Source organism: Jaculus jaculus, chromosome 1 (assembly GCF_020740685.1).
Source record: "Jaculus jaculus isolate mJacJac1 chromosome 1, mJacJac1.mat.Y.cur, whole genome shotgun sequence".
Taxonomy (NCBI): domain Eukaryota; kingdom Metazoa; phylum Chordata; class Mammalia; order Rodentia; family Dipodidae; genus Jaculus; species Jaculus jaculus.
Genome location: NC_059102.1, coordinates 249023175 through 249040236, shown reverse-complemented (window position 1 = coordinate 249040236; position 17062 = coordinate 249023175). Strand labels below are relative to the sequence as shown.

At 51.4% G+C, this 17062-nt stretch overlaps 1 protein-coding gene across 1 annotated transcript in view; it reads left to right on the top strand.

Moving 5' to 3' along the window:
- The first annotated feature begins 4904 nt into the window (after positions 1 to 4904).
- Cdh5 (cadherin 5) overlaps positions 4905 to 17062 on the top strand; it is a 50416-nt gene continuing 38258 nt past the window's right edge. The window contains exons 1-2 of the mRNA XM_004663482.2: positions 4905 to 5033; positions 15020 to 15242. Of these exons, the coding sequence (XP_004663539.2) occupies positions 15039 to 15242 (204 nt within the window). The 5' untranslated portion in view covers positions 4905 to 5033; positions 15020 to 15038. The remainder of the gene's footprint in view (positions 5034 to 15019; positions 15243 to 17062) is intronic.

Genomic DNA, 17062 nt, shown 5'->3' with positions numbered 1-17062 from the left:
GGGGACAGGGGAAAAGTCTGCCCTCTCGTGGTGACTGGGCTCACTGCTAACTTACTGGGGCAAGACATCCTTGGAGAGCCAAGGCTTTCATCACTACTGACCATAAGGCCTTTTATAATGATTTGTTAGATAAAAAAGAATATCAACAATGGTTTGAGGAAGGGAGGGAATGTCACCCCAATTACTCCAATGAACACCCCCAACTCTAAGGGACACTGCCTAGCCCCCCCCCCCCGTTTAAAATCCAGTGGAGACCGGGGGATCCTATATGGGTTGAGCAGTGGCCTCTCCCTTCTTCTAAGTTACACCAACTCCACATACTTATTGATCAACCGTTGAAGGCCGGACATATCCGTCCCTCCACTAGTCCCTGGAACTCTCCTGTCTTTGTCATAAAAAAGCCTAATGGGTCCTGGAGATTTTTGCATATATCTCCTCTGATGATTCAAGCTCGTTCCCTACTCAAAGAATTAACCCCATTTTTCTTCAACATCTCAGGGGTCATCAAAACTTACCAGGATTTCTCTCTCGAGGAAACAATTTGACTGATAAAATGGCTTCTATGCCTCAATATAATACTATTGGCCCTTACCTTCCCCCCCCCCCCCACAACCATCCTGGAATCCCCGCCGTCATTCCCAACATTATATAGGCAACTGCTTGTATCAATAAAGTGAGTTCCTGCTTCGACAAGACTCCTGACTCAGTGTGGTTTTTCTCCGGTGACTAGGAGAGGTTCTGAGTCGTCCGACATTTATCCCTTCCTCCTCAACCCCTTGGGAGGAACCAGCAGGCCTGATCCCTCCTCAGCACTACCTGCCCGCCGGGGAGGAGCCCGGCAGGTTCTCACGCAGATACAGTTCCAAATCCACCTTTGGAGAGTGTCTGTCTGGGCCCGTGCTGGGACAAGCACTCAAAAGACACATGGGAGTGGAAGAAGCACGACGAGCAGGTGAGTGGCTTCTACAGCAGATGCAGAGGAGGTGAAAGCAGAGAGCTGAAGGCTGCGGGGCTCTGCAAACAGCACAACACACACGTCACAGGGGGGAGAAAGGAGCGCAGGAGGTAGAGGAGCATGGGCAGATCCCAAACTTGAGGCCATCGAGAGTCACAGGACACCTACGTTGAAGCCAGAGGCCTCACTTCCCTGCCCTGACGCTGACCATCTCATGCTGGGGGTAGAAAGACAGGGAACTTTTGTTTGAGGAACAACAACTGTACCCCCACCGCAGTGCAATGGGCACAGCTATAGCAGGGCAGAGTAGTCTGGTGGGTAAAGAGCGGTGGGTACGAAGACCTACTTCAGAATTCGCACCAGTACAAGCTCTGAAACCTCAGAGCACACTTAACTCAGGCTTCCCATCTGTATAACAGGGTTAACAACTGCATCTCCTCACCCTCCACCCCACCTCACCCCCGCAGTGGGGTTGTCCTGAGGGCTAAAGGAAGAGCTCCATGCCTTGCCAGCATGCAGGGATGCTGTAGTCCTCAAACAGAAGTGCTCACACATGTGGCCTGGAGGACTGCCCACACGTAGACCTCAGGGCTTTATCTCTAGAGATTCTGCCTCCATCCATCTGGGGTGAGGCTCAGGAATCTGTATTTCCAACCCCTGTGCTCACCCACGTGATTCTGAGGCAAGTGGCTTAAGGACCACATGCTGAGAAGCACTTTCAATAAGGCTTGCTACTATAGTTTCTTTTCATCTTCTGGTAGCTCTAAAAAGTATGACCTGGGGGATACAGAGATCGCTTAGCAGTTAAGACACTTGCCTGCAAAGCCTAATGACTGAAGTTTGATTCCCAGTGACCACGTATAGCCAGATGCACAAGGTGGCACATGCATCTGGAGTTCATTAACAGCAGCTGGAGGTCCTGGTGTGCCCATTTTTTCTCTCTCTTCTCTATCTCTCTCTCTGCTTACAAATAATATTTTTTTTAAAAAATGAAGTACAACCTGGCAAACTCTACCACATCTGCCAAGGTCCAGGAGAACTTGCAATGGGAGCGGCAACATGAATACTGCTCTCACTGCAAGCCTGACAGCCAGTTCCAGGGCAATGGTGACAGACAGAGTGATCAATCAATCCCTATCAAAGCCGAAACTCAGAGGCTACAGAGAACTCAACACTAAATGACACTGTCAACAAGCCCGCTATGGCTCAGGAAACACTGTGGAAAAGGGGGTGGAAAGATTTTAAGAGCCACAGAGTAGGCAGGAATACCCTGAGGCATGGTCCTCTGCTAACACACAGGGGACTAACTGAGGCCTTCATGACCCCACAGTGAATACCATAACCCCACTGAAGACGAGCCCCCAGGGTAAAAGGAGCTGGGGCTGGGTAACAAAAGAATATAACTTGTTATAATATATAACATAAAAATAAAACATTAAATTAAAAAAGAAAAAAAGCTCTTTATACATGTTACAGGCATAGATTAACCTTATTATGTTAAATAAAATAAGCCAGTCACAAAATGACAAAAGCTGTATGGCTCCGACAACTTACATGAGTTGCACAATAGTCAAAATCATGAAGACAGCTAAACAGTGGTCACTGGAGCTTAGAGGCGTGGAAGGAGTGGTTAGCTGTTGATTAATGCCAGACAACAGTTTCAGTTTTGCAGGGTAAAAGTATTTTCTAGAAACTGACCATTATGCTTATCAATACTTAACATACTTAACAGTACACTTAAGAATAGTTAAGATGAGGGCTGGAGAAATGGCTTAGCGGTTAAGCGCTCGCCTATGAAGCCTATGGACCCCGGGTTCGAGGCTCGGTTCCCCAGGTCCCACGTTAGCCAGATGCACTAGGGGGCGCACGCGTCTGGAGTTCGTTTGCAGAGGCTGGAAGCCCTGGCACGCCCATTCTCTCTCTCTCCCTCTATCTGTCTTTCTCTCTGTGTCTGTTGCTCTCAAATAAATAAATAAATAATGAACAAAAAATATTTTAAAAAAAGAATAGTTAAGATGAGGCCAGGCGTGGTGGCTCACGCCTTTAGTGCCAGCACTTGGGAGGCACAGGTAGGAAGATGGCCGTGAGTGCCGTGAACTCAAGGCCGCCCTGAGACTACAGAGTGTGTCCCAGGTAGTCTGGGTTAGAAAAAGACCCTACCTCCAAAATAAAATAAAATAAAACACAAGAATGGTTAAGATGGTTGCTTTCATGTTATGTGTATTTTATTGCAATTAAAAATAAAGGAGGCTGGAGAGACAGCAGTTAAGGCACTTGCCTACCAAGCCTGAGGACCCAGATTCCCCCAGAACCCATGTAAATCAGATGCACAAGGTGGTGCATGTGTCTGGAGTTCATTTGCAGTGGCTACAGACCCTGGCACGCCTATTCATTCTCTCTCTCTCTGTCTCTCTCTGTCTCTCTCTCTCTCTCCCTCCCTCCCTCCCTCCCTCCCTCCCTCCTTCCCTCTCTCTCTCTCTCTCTCTCTCTCTCCCTCCCTCCCTCCCTCCCTCCTTCCCTCTCTCTCTCTCTCTCTCTCTCTCTCTATCATAAATAGATAAATAAATAAATAAAATTGAAATTAGAGAAAAACAGCCAGGCATGGTGGCACACGCCTTTAATCCCAGCACTTGGGAGACAGAGGTAGGAAGATTGCTGTGAGTTCAAGGCCGCCTTGAGACTACATAATGAATTCCAGGTCAGCCTGAGATAGAGTAAGACCTTACCTGGAAAAGAAAAAAAAATGTATGACCTGAAGGTCCATTTCTCATGTGAGAGAAGAGACTCAGCAACAAATCAGCTCCCCGGGTCACACAGTCTGCCAGGCCCACAGCTGGCCAAACAGGGGCTTTTTCCCTGGTCACCCTTCTGGCAGAGGCCAGGTGGCCATCCTCTGCTGAGTTCTCCTGCCCACCCCATTGTTGCTTCCTCCTCCAGCTTGTGGCTAATCTGCTCCAGCAGCCCCTCTCCCGTTTCCTGCCCTCTAGTCCCTCGGCTGTCTCCTTTGCTCATGGTGACACTTCCTGGCCTTGTACCCTCCTGTTACCTTCTTTGCCTCCTGGGAATTTGGAGCAGGGGCCAGGCAGTGCCTGAGATCCTCAGGGTGCCTGGGTGACACTCGGCTACAGTCCTGGGGTCTGAATTACCCCTCCTTGTGGGGAGACCTCCAGCCCGCTGCTAGGGCTGAGGCACGTGCAGGGCTTGTCCTTCCATTGTTTACAGAGGGCAGTAACAGCCGTCTTCTGAGCAGTCAACATCCACAGGATCATGGGGTACAAAGGGAGTTGGCAGTTGGTGGCGGGATGGGCCCTGTCCCTAGCTGCCACCAGCACTGAGTCTGGAGTCTAGCAGGAAGTGATGCCCAGGCTTGCGATCTCTGTGAGCACACAGAGCTGCTGAGAACAGGCAGCCAGCACAGGTGAGGAGGGAGCAAGGCTGCTGGGGGGCCAGCAGGCCCTGCGGTCAGACCACTGTGAGGTGAAAGAGCTATTGGCTCATTCCACACAGTGATTTAGTGACCTGGATCCTGCTCAGAGCCGTGCTGGGGATAGCTCCCCAGGGGCAAGTCACTCTCCTCACTTGGAGTCCTCATGCATCTTCCCAGCCCTTGGGCGTTGCATGCAGTGTCTGCACAAACTTTCAGCTAAAGCTTAAACCCTGTCCCATGCCTCTGCTGACAACGAGAGTGAAGACGATTGACTTTGGGGTGCCGAGAAGGGTTGAAAGTTGTAGTATAGGCCCAGGGCTCCAACAGCCAGGTACTGAGCTTGAAGTTCAGGAGCCTAGGTCTGGAATTGCCATCTGCGTTAAGTGCCCCAGGCAGGTCCAAGACCAATCAGAAAGTGCCTCAGGCTGCCCAATACGGGGCCCTCACAAAGGAACAATAACAGGAAACCATCCCAGGGGAAGTGGGCCAGGCCCAGCTGGAAAACCTGCAGGGGCAGTGGCCAGCCTCCCTCCCAGGCTGGGTGTGGTTCCCCTCTCCCCTCCTGAGGCAGTCCACAGAGCTCCACACCACACTGGGATCTGACCGACTAGCGACTAGCCTAGTGGACAAAGCCCTCAGCTCACAGACACGGTAAGTGGGGATCTCATGCCCCTCTCTACCTTGATCCCTTGGGCCAAAGATGGGAGGGTCCTGGCTTGATCATGAGGAGGATGTTATCATGAAATCCCTAGGGCACATCAGCCTTTTTCTGGGTAGCCTGCATCAGAGCAGAGCGGGGAAAGGTACCTCCAGCAGTGGGTCCTGGGCACAAATAGACATCTCAGGGCTGTCTGGGACAAAGGGCTGGGCACTCTCACAAGTGGATCCTCCAACTCAGTGTGACTTCCCGGCCAAGTGGCTTCTGTGGGTACTGGGCTCAGTGAGGGAGGATTCTTCCCCTGTCACCCAGCATGCTGGTGGCGCCCAAGCCGTGGATCTGAGTGGTCAGATCCACTGTGTATAGAAGGACCAGGCAGCTCCTCATTCCTCCGCCTTCTGCCAGGAGAGTGGGCTGTCGCTCTGCAGCCCTGCTTCCCCCACTGTGCCAGACGTGGAGGAGGACTTACCAGGGCTGGCATGGTACCCCTCAGTCCTACCCACAACCCCTCAGGCACTACAGTGGGATTGGGGGAGCCCTGAGCTTCAGTCCCTCTCCTCAGTGCCAGAATGGCAATCTTGGGCTCAGCTCAGAACAAGCCGGGTCCTCCCTGTAAAATACCGCTCCATGCCCTCCACAAACACCCCTGACTGGGCTTTGTTCTTTGAGAATTGAAGGTATGAAGGCAAACCATCCTTTCTCCCGCAACACCCAAATACCCAGGCCCTAGAACTAAAGAATGCCTGTGGCCCTATAGCTCAGGTAAGTCCCTGGAAGGCTCTTGGGGCAGGGTAAAAGCCGTACTACTCACTTCCATGTGGCCTTGGGACAGTTACCCAAGGGGCTCATGTTAACAATGGGGTTATGATTTGCTCAGTCTGTTGTGAGAACTGGTATAGGCAGAAGGTTCTGGAACAGTAGGACTCCTTATTTTACTACTGACAGTACCAAAAGTAGTGTCTTCATGTCTCAGAAAAAATAACTGGGATTTGGAGAAGAGCCAGGATGGAGATTTGAACCCAAACCTTATCAACAGCCTTAGGCTCTTTCTTGCACCTGTGGCTTCTCAGGGTCTCTAGTTTCTCCTCTGTGACATGGGGACCATGGTTTCCTCAGTTGATTTTGTGCGATGTACAGCCTTGGCCCTGCTCATAGCAAATGGGATCTTGCTCATGGATCACTAAGGAATTGTGGCTGAATTCATCCTCTACTTTCATTTATTTATGTGAAAGATGAGAAAGAAAAAGAGAAAGAATGGGCATGCCAGGACCTCTAGATGCCGCAAGTAAATTCCAGATGCACGCACCACCTAGGGCATCTGGCTTTACCTGGGTACTAGGGAATCGAAGCTGTGTCCTTTGGCTTTGCAGGCAAGAACCTTAACTGCTAAGCCATCTCTAGCGCCCTCATTCTCTATTTTTTTTTTTTTCAAGGTAGGGTCTCACTCTGGTCCAGGCTGACCTGTAATTAACCATGTAGTCTCAGGGTGGCCTCAAACTCATGGCAATCCTCCTACCTCTGCCTCCTGAGTGCTGGGATTAAAGGCGTGCACCACCACGCTTGGCACATTCTCTATTTTAGATCAATGGGTAGCTATGAATGTCACAAGGCTTTGGAACCCCACAGTGCCCAGAGGGATTGAGCACCAAGCATGAGAAAGGAAGGACCACCTCTACCACAAGTTCCTCTGAGCCCCTGTGCCCCTACCCCCAAGGAGTGCAGTGGGCAGATGGGATGGCGAAGCCAGTGGACAGTGGGACCTGAGCAGCTCAGAGGATCTGGGAGGCTGGTGGAGCTCAAGGTTCTTAGAGCAGAGTGGAGGCTGTGTGGGCAGGAGGGATGATGACCTGAGAGCTCCAGAGCCTCAGCTAGTGTGTGCTGGTCAAGGAGCCACAAGGCTCTTCCCCATCTGTCCTGAGTCCAGCCATCTGGGAGCCCCAGTCTGGAAGGTGGCAGATGACCCCAAGGGGCCCAGGAGCAGCCAAGTACCCAGATAGCCCTGCCAATTCTAGCTCTCTGAACTGAGGGCCAGAGAGGGACCCACTGCCTTGAAGGGGTTAAGCTGCCCACCCTGCAGTCTCAGCCTGACCATTGTACAGCAAAACAAGGGCCGGACATGGGGCAGGAAGCCAGAAGGGCCACAGTTATTTTCTCCCAAAGTTAGATGACTCACAGCTGTGCGGCTGCCTCAGAGATTACATGGTGGATTCTGTGACCACCATCCTAGCAAAAATCTCTGACCCCTTGCCCAGATTAACTTCTTTGCGCCCCCTCAGCTAACTTGAACAATCCTCTGTGAGGCCCAGAGAGGCTAAGCAGCCAGTTTACGGTCCCACAGCTCGTAGCACAAGGTGGAAGACAAGTGAGGCCAGCCCTTCCGACCCCACAGCCTACACCACCCTCCATGCTAGAGCTCTGAGAAGAGACAGTAGGGCATCTCAGAAGAAGCCAGCACAGGACGAGCCAGGAGCCCAGCAGTCCTGAGGAGGAACTGCCCTGGGTGACAAACCCTGCACTAAGGAGCTGGCTTCTGGTGGTTAGATAGGAAAAGTCCATCATGATCCTGGTCTAAGTTGGCACTGGGGAAAGAAATCACAGAGGGCTTCCTGGAGAAAGAGCAGGAGACCAGGATGTTGGAGGGTCTTGGGCAGCCCCTGCACAACTTCAGTTCCAGTCTCCCTATCTCTCAAGGGCAGAAAATGGACCTTAAATCTATTCAAGGACCTCTAGGCTCTTGGATGCTGGCAGGTACACAAGCCAGGAGGAGACAGGGCAGCAGTAAACAAAATTTCTTTCAGGGAAGAAACCAGAAAATAGAAGATGGCCCCAAAGCAAGACCAAGAAATGGGGTCAGGTATGAGTAAGCCAGGAGAAGGCACAGCTTCAGGCTTGAGGAGGTGGGAGGGGACATCAAGACAAGCTTTTACACATAACGAGCACCTTCTATGTGCTCATGACTGCCAGTGACCCTCCTGTCCAGAGAACCAGCTGTTTGTTGCTTTCATTACAGATGCAAAAACTGTGGCCCAGAGATAGTAACAGAAGGACCCTAGACCACACAGCTCATGGAGAGCGGGACAGGTTCAGACAGACAAACAGACAGACAGACATGCAGGCCTTATGCTGTTGTCCCCATTGTCCCACAGTCCTGATTCCACAGGGTAAGCAAATGTCCTCGGACATAAGAGACAGGGCCTGGACTGGATGACCTAGAACCCAGAGACTCAACACAAATTTATTTCAAATTGCAAGTGAAGTCTGGCCTGCTGGTAGACTCTATCTCCAAGGTTGTATTGAGGACTCAGAGAAATAGAAACTGTGATTGATTAGTGATGTCTGGCAGGAGTGTGCGAAGGGGCAGGAAGCAGCCTATGAGTATTGGTTTGCTAGCCCTGTCTTAAGTGGACCCTGCTCAAGGGTATGCGAGTGTTGACTAGGGTCTCTTAGAAAGGATAATCTAATTGGTATTCCCTCCAGAGGTTCTAAACCTTAGTGGCGGATCTAGCAATGTGAGCATTGTTAAGAGTAGCAATTTGGGGATAGGAAGAAGCTTTTTTGAGGAAAATCAAAGACTGCATTTGCTCTAACCACCCCAAGTGATGTCTGTGAGTATTTAGGCTGGTTTTAAATCCTGTCGGAGGGACTTCACACCTTCCTTGAATCTACACACTAGGACAGGGGAATGAAATGGAGAGTTGAGCCTGAATCTTTCTAGGTAGAGATCACAGGCCAGGAGGCAGAGTCTGTGCTGGGAGCTGGTGCCAACTGGGAGACTATCTGGAGGAGGTGGCCTGGAGCTGGGAAGGAACTAACCCATTCTACCAGAGAAAATAGTGAGGAAGGGCATTCCTGGCAGGAGACTATGCAAAAAAACCTGCTAGAAAGAGGGAAAGTGTTGTACCTTCTAGAAACTACTAGGTCTTTTCATGACTAGAAGGGGCAGCAGGGTGGAAGAGAGGAGAGCTGGAGGGGGGCAGGGGACCCACTGTGGTGGCTGGCTTAAGAGGCTTCATCTTGCAGGGAGTGAAGAAGCTGTAAGGGGATTCTAGGCAAGGGAGACTCAGCATGGAGCCAAGCCACAAAGCAAGAGAAAGTCCCAAAGGGCCAGCTGGTATCTAACTGGCTTCTCCCTATCTCCAAGATTCCCTCCTAATGTCTGCAGCTGCCCAGACCAGCTACAAACACGGGGACCCAAGCAGACAAGGCAGGAGTCCCTAGAGAAGTCTGCGGATCTTCAGTCTCACCCCTGTCCTAGCTGAGGTTTAAGATATAGAGCAGTCAGGCAAGGGGTGATGGGACAGCGGCCCAGGGCCACACATGGAGCTGGGGCTGCAGGCAGGCCAGGGCCACAGGCACGCCCCTACATGTTCTAGGTCGTCCCCGCCCGCCGCCCTGCCCCTCATCCCTGACCCAGGACTCCAGGCTAGAGTCCAGAGCCTGCAGGGGACGGGTGAGGCTCAGCATTCCATCCACCTCAGATGCTCTCTCTGGGGCTCCACTCAGCTGCCAGATCTCATCCTCGTCCTTGCTGAAGGCCGTGGGCTGAATGGAGTAGGGGAGCCTCCCTGTGAAGGGATCAGGGACACCTCTGACCTTGCTGTGGTCACATGCCTGTGCACAGGGTTGCTCTGGACTTAAAGAGCATCGGGGTCCATGGGGCCTTAATTTGGAGTGTGTGTGTGTGTGTGTGTGTGTGTGTGTGTGTGTGTGTGTGCGCGCGCGCGCGCGCACGCGCACGTGCATGCACGCACACTCCCCCAAGGCCCTCCAGGTTATTCAACAACCCCTCAGAGCCCAGACCTCCCCTCTGGAAACTAACGCTTGAGTGGGCCTCTGGTCAGATGCCCGTGTCAGGGGAGTATCACCCAAGGTCATTGGCCTAGTGCCCCACTGAGATACCCAAGTTGATGCCAAACTTCCTGTGTCCATCTAACTACAAAGCTAAAGCCTGGCTCCAGGGAGCCCCAGAAAAGCTCCAGTGCCTTTATACTGTCATAGCCTCCTCTCTGGCTGTGCGCCAACCCTCCTCTGCCTGTAATCTAGAGAGCATGAAACAGCCCACCTCACAAACCCTTCAAGGCCAAACCCCAGAAACAGCTGGGCTTTAAAGACATGGGAACAAAAGGGGCTTGGCCTGATGTCCCAGCAGGTGAGTGAGAAAGGGTTCCCTGCTGAGACAGAGGTTATGTCAGGGCTTCCCCTCACACACACACTGGCCCTCCTACAGCTTCCTGAATCCCTCCATCCCCAGCACTCATCACTTTTTAATACTGTGGAGTTTTGGGTTTTGTTGTTGTTGTTTTCGCTTGTGTGTATGTAGGATGGTTGTGCTGCTGCTGCTGCTGCTGCTGCTGGTGTGTGTGTATGTTGATGGTGATGGTGGCGGGGTGTGTGGGGGTGTATGTGTGTGGTGACGATGGTAGTGGTTGTGTGTGTGGTGGTGGGTACGTGTGTGTGTATCTGTGTGTATGTGGTGGTGGTGGTGCTGTGTGTGTGTAGTGATGGTGTGATGGTGGTGGTGGTGGGTGGTGATGGTGGTGCCGTGTGTGTGTGTGTGTGTGTGTGTGTGTGTGTGTGTGTGTGTGTGTGGTGGGGGGCATGGTGGGGGTGGTGGTGGCGGCGTGTGTATAGGGGTGTGTGTGATGATGGTGCTAGTGATGGTCTTGGGTGGTGGTATATGCACCTGTATGTGGACTTGTGCCCTATGGTACCCTTGTCCTTTCCTGCAGTGGGTAAGGGAAGTGGGTACTCACATGCAGTAGCTGGAGCAGAATGCTAGGTTTCTACTCCATCACTTTTCTACCTGTTCTTGTTTGAGCTAGAGTCTCTTAAAACAGAACTTACGGCTTTTTGTGAGCCCAGGCAGTTGATGCCATGGCCTCTACTCCCCTTAGCAAGACTGGAGTTATAGACATAAATGGTCACACCCAGCAGTTTACATGGGATGTGGAGATTCACACCCAGAGGTCTGAGGCCCCCTCAGGCCCTCACGCTTGTGCAGGAAACACACCGCTGAGGCATCTCTCTCGCCCCGCTGCGTCGATTTTGTTGTGCCATTGTCACGTGAACCCCCCTTCTCACCACTGTTACTGCCTAGCACAAATCAGGAGCTTCATCAGGTTTGTTGAGTGACTCTCATCTGCGGGCTCTCAATAGGGCTTCAGAGAAGTCGGGCACCGTGTAGCCTAGAGGAGCAGGAACATGACCAACCCAGTGGGAGTGGGAGCTTCCTGGAGCACAGGGCCCATGGCTGGACCTACGCTCACAGTGTCTCCTGCAGACCACCTGGAGAAGCAGCCATGAAACTGGACAGCAGTGGATCGAGCCACAGGGCCGACCTGTCCTTCTAGGACACCCAGTTGGCTCAACCTTCAGAGCCTCCTCTCGATCCTCAGGCCCTGGCCCAGGTGTCTGCTGTCTGACTCCTTGGGTACCAGCCACTGTAGATACAGACCCAGACCCTCCAAGGTCCCGACCCCTATCAGATCCAGTTGGGCCCAGGCATCCCCCAGTTCTCTGAGGTTCTGAAGCCAACTTGCTTTGTGCTCCGTGCCTTCTCACAGAGGTTGGAAACCCCTCTATTGTCCATGTCAAGCCCTCCTGGCCTTGCTTGACTGACTGAAGACATAGAGGAGCCACATCGTGCATTGAAGCTGTACCCAGAGCTGGAGCATTGTCACAGATCCCGGGCGACACAAACATGGGTAGCCCTGAGTGCGCCATACCCACAGCTGAGTCACCAGGCATATCCGCTTCCCTCACCACCATGCTCACGCAGATTCTTGGCTGCTCAGCTGGGATGCTCAGCCCAAAACTCATGTCCCCAGCTGAGGGTGTCACTCAGTGGAAGTTGCTTATCTAACTAGCATTCACAAGGTCCTGAGTTCAATATCCAGCATCACATTTAGAAAAAGCGGGGAGGCTGAAGAGATGGCTTAGTGGTTAAGGCATATGCCTGAGAAGCCTAAGGACCCAGGTTTAATTCTCCAGGACCCACGTAAGCCAGATGCACAAGGAGCACATGCATCTGGAGTTCGTTTGCAGTGGCTGGAGGCCCTGGTGTGCCCATTCTCTCTGTGTCTCTCCTCCCTCCCCCTTTCCTTCTCCTTCCCTCCTTCCCTCCCTCCCTCCCTCCCTCTCTCTCTTTCTCTCTCTCTCTCTCTCTCTCTCTCTCTCTCTCTCTCTCTCTGCTTGCAAATAAATAAACAAAAAGAAATTAAAAAACAAAAACTCATGTCCCTAATCCATCCCAAATCTACCCAGCAACATCCCAAGCCTCACCAAAGCTGGTGAGGACCAACAAGAGAAGTGACACTGCTGAAGCAAGTCTGACCCTGGCTGTGCACGTGGCCATGCTTCCTGGGTAGAAAATTCCATTTCCTGTGCGGCCACAGCAAACCTGGCTGCCTGGCTTTCTCTTCATGAACGGAGAGGACACTGGTTGCCCTACAAAATCCTTCCTCTAGGCCAATTTCTATCACAAAGGCAGAAGCCAAATGAGCGTGGTGTTTCGAATGGAGAGTTCCCTGGGTCCCTCTGAGGCTCTGGGCAGAAGGAGACTAAGTCTTAGAAGACAGGTCTTGTTGATGGACCCAGCTCTGTCCTTTATTAGCTGTTTGTCTCTGGGCCTCAGTTTCCCCATCTGTCAAGTGAGAGTGAGTAGTCTCTTTGTGCTTTGTGCTGGGGATGCTGGGGAGACATAAATTAAAGCACTTTGTAAGCAGTGTATTATGACACGTGCCACTAGAGACAGAGGTGCTGCTGTTTGACTGAGCTTCCACAGAGCCCCCCCCCCCCCCCCCCCCCCCCCCCCCCGTGCACAGCTGCAAAATGGTACAGCAGGCAACTGACTTAGAGGGCCGCAGCAAGGTTCAAATGAAGTAGCATGCTGCAGAGGAAGTGGTTAGGGGCACTAAGCCCTTCTGTACTCCAAGAAAGAGGGCTATTTGAGGAGGCATTCCAAACTTCAGCCTGGGGGCAAATAGGCTTGCCCGATCCCGTCTCTCAAAGGCCAGGATTCCCCGCTCCTGCGCCCCCACCAGCAGTGGACCTGCTCTAGTGACTTGAGGGAGAAATCTCTCCCCTGCTTCTCCATTTCACTTCCTGTTGTTTTAATTGTCCATTTCCAAATCACTTCTCACTTAAGGGAGACTGAAAACTCCAAGACTGGCAGTTCCTTTCTGGGTAACGAAGGAAATGACCCACATAACCCTGCCTGCCGGGTTGGGGCAGTGGGTCACTCTGCCGCCTCCTTGAATCAGAACCAGCATCCGGGCCAGACCTCCTCACCTCCCCCACCCTCCTCTAGCCCTTTGTTTACTGCTTTCCTCCTGCCTGGTGTATCCTACCCCAAAGACCCCTGGGGCCTGTGCAAGGGAGCCCCTGAGGCCTGGGGGAACACAGCCTTCCCTTGGCACAGGCACCTGCATCCCAGTCCCTACCCTCCCCATTCTGAAACTCTGGAGTCCACTTCCTCCTAGGACGGAGCTGGAGGGCGGGAGCCATGGATGCTAAGATCCGCAAGCCCGAATACCAGCCAGCCCAGCATAGACACCCTGGCCCCCACTGAGGCTAACCTGGCGCCAGCGGTCCAAAGGAAGTGTTACTAGAGTTTAGGAACTTCCTCTGATTCACTGGGTTCAGGCCTTTCTCAATAAGCCCCTCCTCTGAGCAGAAGAGGAGGTCACCCTGTCCAGCACCCTGAGTATTTACATCTTTCCAGATACACACACACACACAGATTTTCACTCCCATCTGCCCACTTTCTTCCTGCACACCATCCCAGGAGCTGCAGGTCAGTGACACAGGAACCAAGGATGGGTGGGTAGGATGGGTCAGGGCAGATAAGGTGTGCTGGCAGTCACAAACATGGCTTCCACCACCATGGGGACCAGCGGTAGAAAAATCTCCATTCCTGAAATTCAGGGTAAAGTCAGGCCTTGATCTCCAATGACCCATATTCCTGGCCTGCAGAACTGCCTTCTATACTGTGCAGCTTATTCAGCTGTACTTCAAAGGGTCCCCAGGTTTGGCTTAATGTTCTTTCATCGCTGTCTCAAAGGTCTTAGTAATTTTTGAATAAAACATCACCCACATTTCCATATCGCACTGGACCCACGAATTGTGAAGCCAGAGCTTGGCATCCAGCCTCTCCTCCCGTGCTGCCCACTCTTGCTCTTGTGATAGCACCTAAGGCGGTGGGTGAGCTCCTGTGAGTCCCGGAGTGAGGAGCTAACCCCTAGATTAAATTTTTTGAGCTTTGGCAGGGTGTTGGGGGTTCTGTTAAGAGGAGCCTTTAAATTCACCCCAAGGAAGTTTTCTGAGGCCTGGGAAGGCATCAGGAAAGAGCTTGAACTTTGGGCCAGAAACTTAGTTCAAGTACTGACTCTGCTTCTTACAGTTTGAGAGGTATTTGGAATGTGACAAAGCCTCGCTGTGTCTCGGCTCATTTGGAAAATGACGGTGGCTACCATATCAACCTTTAAGGTTAGAAGGAAGTTTAAGTGAGATAGCATGTCTGAAGTGCTTAGACCAGGCAAATAGTGATTTCTCACTGAAGATGAGAGGCTGAGGTCAGACCAACGGCTGCCTTATCACTTTATGAAGAGTAGACTTAAACTTCCTGTGCCTCAGTCTCCCGCTCTGTAAAATAGCAATAACCCAAGTGCCCCCATGTGGTGCTGTGGTAGCTGCGTGAGCATCAGCATGGCCCTTGTCCTGGTGTCCTACCCCGAGGCCTCCTGGGCCTCCCACACTCCTACACCTGCCTTCTCTCCGGTCTACGTGCATGTAAGCAGGAACAACTTCCGGGCCTGCCCTCCTCGCTCAGATGAGAAGCCCCTCCATCAGTTCTTGCTAGTGTCCGCAGAGTGACAGATGAAAGAACAGACAGAAAAGTGGAGTTTGCTTCCCTGTCTGAGCTGCTCACCCCTCAGGAGATTGGCCACCGTGCCCTGACACTGTCATCCTCTTCTCCAAGGTCTGTCTCCCCCGGGAAGATGCCGAGGCTCACAGTGCTCGTCACTGCTCTGAGCACCTGCCTGGGCCTGCTGGCAGTGACAGCAACCGCAGGCCCAGATCCTCTCCAATTGGACACTCCCAACAGGCAGCTTGCTCACCGGCGCCAGAAGAGAGACTGGATTTGGAACCAGATGCACATAGATGAAGAAAAAAACAGCTCACTGCCCCATTATGTGGGCAAGGTAAGACTTGGGTTCCAGCATAGGAGAGCCATGGACAGCCAGACCATAGTGATGGCCATGGTGGTAAAGACAGTAATAGACAATGTAGTAGTTGTAAGGAGGGACATCAGAGCTTTACGGGTAATAGCCACAAGGGTGAAGGGTGGTGGGGATGGCAGATACGGTGGGGAAGGTTGGACACATAGTGGAGGTGGTGGTGGTGGTGATTGTGATGTAAGTCCTGATAGAAAAGGAGAAAGTGACAACAGTAATGGTGAAAGTGATGGTGGTAGGAAGAGTGAAGGTGACACTGAGACAGATAATGGTGGTGGTGATGTTGGTGGTGGTATTGATGGTGGTGGTGGTGGTGATAATGATGGTGATGGCAGTGATAGTGAAATGGAAGGTAAGGGAGTTGGTGGTGATTGTGGTAATGGTGGTGATGGCAGTGATAGTGAAAGGGAAGGTAAGGGGATTAATAGTATTTGCTCGGTGGTGGTAATGCTAACAATAATGGTGGGAATGGTGATGGTGAAACAACAGGTGATGAGAGTGGTTTTCATGGTGATGCTGTTGGTCCTAGTGGTGGAGATGAGGATGGTGATAGTGACCATGTCAGCAGTAGCAATGGTGGGAGTAATGTGGTAGTGGAAGCAACAGCAATGCTACCGGTGGTAAATGATGGTGGAAATGATGTGGTGGTGATGATAGTGAAGTAGAAGGTGATGGTAGTCATGGTGATGGTGACTATGGTGGTGACACTGTAACAGGAGTTGTAGTCAGCTTCACATTGCTGGGATGAATTTCCAAACAGACACAGTTTATGGGAGGAATGGGATTTATTCCAGGCTTACAGATCCAAGAGTGAGTTCCATCAATGGTGAAAGAAGATGGCACCGATTCATAAATCCAAGCACAGAGAAAGAGAGAGAGAGAGACACCACCAGGCAGCCAGCAGCAAGGACCCAAGCAGAACTCACTCTGCACACCTCAGGCTGGAATTCAGATCTGCCCCAGTGACAGGCCACTTCCCCTGAGCAGGAGCCTACCTGCCAGGGGCAGAAGCTGCAAACTCAATTTTAATAACACCTGAGTTTATCGGGGGACATCGATTCAAACCACTATAGGTGTGTTATGATTTGAATCTTGACGGAACCCCCAAAGGTCATGTGCTAAAAGTTTTTTTACCAACCTGTGGTGCTATGGGGGATGTTTCATAGTAAGAAGAAAGATCATTGAGTGTGTTCTTACAGATGTTAGTGCCCAACCTCCTCTTTTCCTCTGTTTCTTGACCACCATGAAGTTTCCGGTCATGGTGTTCTGCCCTTTAAACAGACCCACAGCTATGGAACCAAGTGACTATGGATGACTAACTTCTGAAAATGTCAGCCACGATAAATCTTTCATCCTTATATGTTGATTATCTCAGATATTTCTTCACAGCAATGGGAAGATAGCACAGAAAATTAATGCAGAAAAGCGGGGCCATTGCTGTGACTACACCTGATGATGTGGTCCAAAAGTGTTCAGAATTGGTTTGTGGGAAGGATTTGAAAAGGTTTGGAGGAGAATATTACCGAAAGCTTAAAAATTCTGTGAGTAGAACATGATGGGTGATTCTGGTGGAAGCCAGACCAGAATGTTCATAGGAATGAGGAGAATATAACTGTGCTTATAAAGTTTCAAGTGGAAATGAAGACGCTAATTGATTATGAGCCATTTGTGTTACATTCTAGTGAAGATTTTGTCTACATCATCTATGATGAGACTTGGTGGTAAGCTCAGTTTAAAGATAATTAATTGTTTTATTGAGCAAAGAAAATTTGAAGGGCGCTAAGCAT